At 46.2% G+C, this 5,246-nt stretch overlaps 1 protein-coding gene across 1 annotated transcript; it reads left to right on the top strand.

Annotated features, from left to right (window-relative positions):
• Nucleotides 1-519: 519 nt before the first annotated feature.
• flrt2 (fibronectin leucine rich transmembrane protein 2) lies at nucleotides 520-2,621 on the top strand. Its single transcript, XM_005724840.1, has one exon. The coding sequence runs from the start codon at nucleotides 573-575 to the stop codon at nucleotides 2,553-2,555; it is 1,983 nt and encodes a 660-aa protein (XP_005724897.1). The 5' UTR covers nucleotides 520-572; the 3' UTR covers nucleotides 2,556-2,621.
• The last annotated feature ends 2,625 nt before the right edge of the window (nucleotides 2,622-5,246 follow it).

Genomic DNA, 5,246 nt, shown 5'->3' on the forward strand with positions numbered 1-5,246 from the left:
TGTATTTTAAATAAAGAGACAGAGGGAAAAGGGAGGCCCCCTATTTTTCTTTTCTTTTTTTCCAAGAACAGGCCACCTCTGAAAATACTCATCTAGCTTCTCTTTGTTTTCCCGCAGGTCTCTGGATCCAAATGTCACCCCCCTTGGACTCTGCCCTGGTCTGGGACCAGCAGTGTGTGACGGACAGGCGAGCGGAGCCTGCGGTGGCACTCAAATTGGCCCTGGCTGAGCTCTGCATGGAGCAGCGAGAGAAGAGTCCTGCTATGGTCTGATGTCTCAGCATGGATGGAGTCAGTCGGAGGCCTGGCCACCACTAATGAGACCATCGCTCTTCGGCTGAGGACTAGCATTTACAGGATTACTCCCACAGTTTCCTGCTCTTTTCCCAGCTAACTGCATCATTACTTAACAATCTTAGTTGGACTTTTTTATATATTTTCATGGGTCTGGTTTTTGGTGGATATATACGTCATTTGCCTCTCTGATTTTCATTTTTTTATTCCCTCCCGCCAGTTTTTTTTTTTTTTTTAATTGTTGGTTTGCCTTTTTTCCCCCCTGTTTGTTTTTCCACTATGGAGTTTCTGGCTGGACCCTGGAATAAAGATTGGGCTTCGTTCTTGCAATTTTGGTTGACTGTCATCCTAAGCCTCCAAATGCAATTCAGCCCAGGTGCCTCTTGTCCGCAAGAGTGTCGTTGTGACAAAGGGTTTGTGTACTGCAACGAACGCAGCCTGACATCAGTGCCTCTGGGGATACAGGAGGGCTACAAGGTCCTCTACCTCCACAACAACCAGATCAACAATGCTGGTTTCCCTGTGGAACTTCACAATCTGGTCTCCGTAGAAACTGTGTACCTGTACGGCAACCAGCTGGACGAATTCCCCGTGAATCTGCCCAAAAACACCAAGGTCCTGCACCTCCAGGAGAACAATATCCAAACAATCTCCAAGGCAGCTCTTGCCCAATTGACTAAACTAGAGGAGCTACACCTTGACGATAACTCCATCTCCACAGTAGGGGTGGAAGAAGGGGCCTTCAGGGAGGCGGTAAGCCTCAAACTCCTCTTCCTCACCAAGAACCACTTAAGCAGCGTTCCCATTGGTCTTCCCGAAGACCTGAAGGAGCTGCGGTTAGATGAGAACCGCATTGCTGTCATTGCAGAGGAGGCCTTCCAGAATGTGACACGTCTACAGCGCCTCCTGCTGGACGGGAACCTGCTGACAGATGAGGGCATCGCACCAGGGACCTTCCAGGACCTGGCCACCCTCCGTGAGTTGGCTCTGGCCCGCAATTCACTAACTTTCCCCCCTCCTCTCTTGCCCAGCCAGTCGCTGGTCAAACTTAGCCTACAGGAGAACCAGATCGACCAGATCCCCGTGGCGGCGTTTGCGGGTCTAAACAGGCTGGAAAGACTGGATATCTCCAGCAACCAGCTTCAAACTCTAACGCAAGGTGTGTTCGATGGCCTGTCCAGCTTGAGGCACCTCATAGTGCGAAACAACCCGTGGCGCTGTGACTGCACCGTAAAATGGGTGGTGGTGTGGCTCAAATCGCTGCCTTCCTCTGTCAACGCCCGCGGGTTTACGTGCTCGAGTCCGGAGAAGGTGCGTGGCATGACAATCAGAGAGCTCACGCTGGATATTATCGAGTGCCCCATTCAACCCGACCAGCCACCCTGGCCCACCCTCCGCTCCACACCCCCTCCCCCACCCACCACCACCCCTGTCACCACCATGATTTCCACCCTCATCACTTCATCCATCCCTTACTACTTTGACTCCCCCTCCCCCACGCTGCCCCCCTTACTTAACAACCCTGCCGGACCCCTGCCTCCTTACGAGGACCCTCTTCAGATCTCCTTCCACGTGGTCAACTCCACCAACATCGACGTGAGCTGGGCTTCCTACTTTACTGTCACCGCCTACAAGGTCACTTGGGTCAAAAGGGGCCAAAGCCAAATCAACGAAGGAATGCAGGAGAGGACGGTGAGCGGGGACCTGCGGCGCATCAGCCTCACCAACCTGGATCCCCGGTCTGTGTATCGGATCTGCGTGCACGTCCTGGACACCCTTAATTCCTATAGGCCTGGGGAGGATACTATATGCTCCGAGGCCAGGACCAAGCCGCCAGTGACCACCAAGCCTCCGGGCAGAGAGCAGGCTCCTCAGGACAGCATCAGCTCCACGCTGCTAATGGCTGGGATCATAGGAGGGGCTGTTCTTATCGTCCTGGTTACGCTGCTCAGCTTGTTCTGCTGGCACATGCACAGGAAGAACCGGTCGTCTTCGACCAAGTGGAAATACAACCGCGGCAGGAGAAAAGACGACTACTGTGAGGCTGGAACCAAGAAGGATAACTCCATTCTGGAGATGACTGAGACCAGTTTCCAGATAGTGGCGCTGAACAATGAGCAGCTGCTCAAGGGAGATTTCCGCATCCAGCCCATCTACACTCCCAACGGGGGCATTGGATTTAGAGACTGTCACCTCAGTAACAACAGCATAGCCTACTGCAAGAGCAGCAACGTGCCCAGTACAGAGTTCTGCCACACGTGATGCTGCAGACACTCAGTACAGCAGCATACACACACACACACACACACACACACACACACACACACACACACAAAGCAAAAAGACTTGCATAAACACACACACACACTGTTTGTCTAGACATTGAAAAATATAAAAAATTATAGTGAAATATAACTGTATTATATATATTTCCAAGTTCTGTCTACGATGTAATTTATACTGTGGATAATAATGTGGGATTCTCTGCTATCTTTTTTATTCCTAGAAAAACAGATACAAGTGTTTCTTTTTTTTTTATAACCAGCAGGGTTTTGGAAGTTGTTTTAACGGTCAGTACTGTACATGAACATGGATTTGTACAATCACGGCACCCTGGGTGTAGCTTCTGACAAAAGAAAACTTGCTGTCAGCCTTGGAAATGTTTTTTGGGAGAGGGGGCGCTTTAGGAGGGCTGGGATCCTTTGCTAACCACAGAAGCAAAAATAGGACCTTTTCACACTTTGAAACCCTGCAAAAAAATCAAAAGAATAATAAAAACACCCTCCCCAGAACAACACAGCAGACGGGGAAATCCAAACACTGCTGATTAGAGGAAATATGGCGCTGGTTCAGTGACGGTGTGTTTAAAAAGGAAAAAAAGAAAACGTGAGAATTGAAGTGCACGTTCTTATTAATGGCAGCAAGGCAGGAAATGAGCAGAGGTAGGCAGTGGTGGCGTGTGACGGGGGTTTTGCACGGCTGTGCAGGCTGGGAATATCATCGGTGTTGTTGAAAAGCCTGGGCTGAAAGTTCCTTAACACTAAAAGCATCTTTGTTCTGTTTGTTTCCAGGTAGAATTGGTGGGTTTTGGACAGCTCTGGAAAAATTATTGTTTCTAAAATCATGCTTGAATGTGCTGATTCTTGCTGGTCCTTTCCTTTCGAAGAAACATTCATTCGCTCAGCTTCTTTTCCCCCCCAAATGTTTGGGCCAGTGAGGCCACAAGGGGGCAGTTTTCCTCAGCGTTGTGTGTGTGTGTGTGTGTGTGTGTGTGTGTGTGTGTGTGTGTGTGTGTGTGTGTGTGTGTGTGTGTGTTACATAGACAGGCCAGAGAGATCACTTTACCTCCACCATTTCCCCCGAGCCCATTACCCAGACAACATTACTCATGCTTGAACAGCATTGTGTCGAGTATTTTTGCTCATTGGGCTACTTAATGATGTGGAATCATTTAAAACTAACAGTGTTTCTGTGTTTGCTGGCTAAATGATATGGATTTTCACCACTCCGGTCCATTATGAGATGATTTGTGTGTGTGTGTGTGTGTGTGGAGAGCATGATGAATTTTGATATGGCTCACACATAACACTAATTATACAGCCACTTATCTCAACCTTGTCCCATCGTCCATTAGACTTTGTGATAAATTAGGAAATTACAACAATGGACTCGCACCCCGCCCATGATCGCACACTGCGCTGCGACCGAGCGCTTCATCTACCTTCTCATTATTTATCCTTTTGTCCGCACTTATAGTGTGGCCTTTTTCATTCACGCTTTGCTCAGCCAAAACAATGCAGCTGCTCACTTCACAACAGCATCTCTGAGAGGATGATTGCCACTCTGTCTGCCTTCCCGTGTCAGCGTCCAACTCTTCGCTCTGATCTGTGCACGGCTCAGTTAAAACGCTTTCCCTGCCCTTCAGCTTGTAAGCGTTGGTGGCTTCTCTTTGCATCGAATGTGAGGGTGCCAGTGTGAGGTCTTCATTATGCACCTCTTAAGGAAACTTTATTTGATTTGACAAGATTTTATTTTGAGGGGCCAGGCTTAAAGAGCTGCTTCCCTTTTCTTTCCCCCTTCACATAATCCTCAACCAAAAAAGGGAGAGAAATATGTAGGCCTTATTTTCACATGGCTGCCCGAAGCTCATGCTGAGAGGTAGTTTTTAACTCTTTGCGAGGCACACAGAGTCAGCTGTTCAAATGCACTGTACCCGACAGAGTCGGCACAACCTAAGATCACTTTTTACAATTCAGAGATTTTTTAAGGGCTCGTGCGAAGCGTTGAAATTAAAAGTAAGCGCTCTTCCTATGACTCCAGCAATAGCTCAGTTTGTGATAAATTGGCCTGTTTGCAATTCCAGAGCTTAAAATCTGTTCAACCTTTAATTGAATACTTTAATGAATTAAATCATCCATCTTAAAATGTAATTTAAGGTCACCCTAAAATTATTTTTACGTATTGAAAATTCATTTGTTTTTTAGATGGAAGTGGTAATTTCTTTTTCAAAGATAAAATCTCTGTCATAAATTTTTTTTTAATGACAGAGATTTTAATGACATTTTTTTCTGAGTGTTTAGCTGAAAAAAAATCTAGAGTTTCATCATAAAAACTTTTTGTAACATTTCAGAATATCGTATATTATCATGTAGCCTAATTGTTCTTTGCTGTACAGTTGTTGTGTGTTTAGGTCACAGATTTACTCTTTGCAGCTCTTTGTTCATTTGCACAAAAAAAAGAAACAAAAACCGAAGATATATAATTTGTTTTCTCAGAAAAGCGTTTTAGCTAGTATAGCAATATTTGAACAAGGATCAATAGCAAATATGTTATAGCTATCACAACATTATTTTTGTCAGGTCTGTTTTTTTGGTCATGATAGTTGTGCAGTAAAATCTATTAAAAACATCTAATTAACACCACTTTACTGTTAGCATGCTAAAAAAAGGTGCT

Source organism: Pundamilia nyererei, unplaced genomic scaffold, assembly GCF_000239375.1.
Source record: "Pundamilia nyererei isolate P.nyererei 1_Seehausen unplaced genomic scaffold, PunNye1.0 scaffold00013, whole genome shotgun sequence".
Taxonomy (NCBI): domain Eukaryota; kingdom Metazoa; phylum Chordata; class Actinopteri; order Cichliformes; family Cichlidae; genus Pundamilia; species Pundamilia nyererei.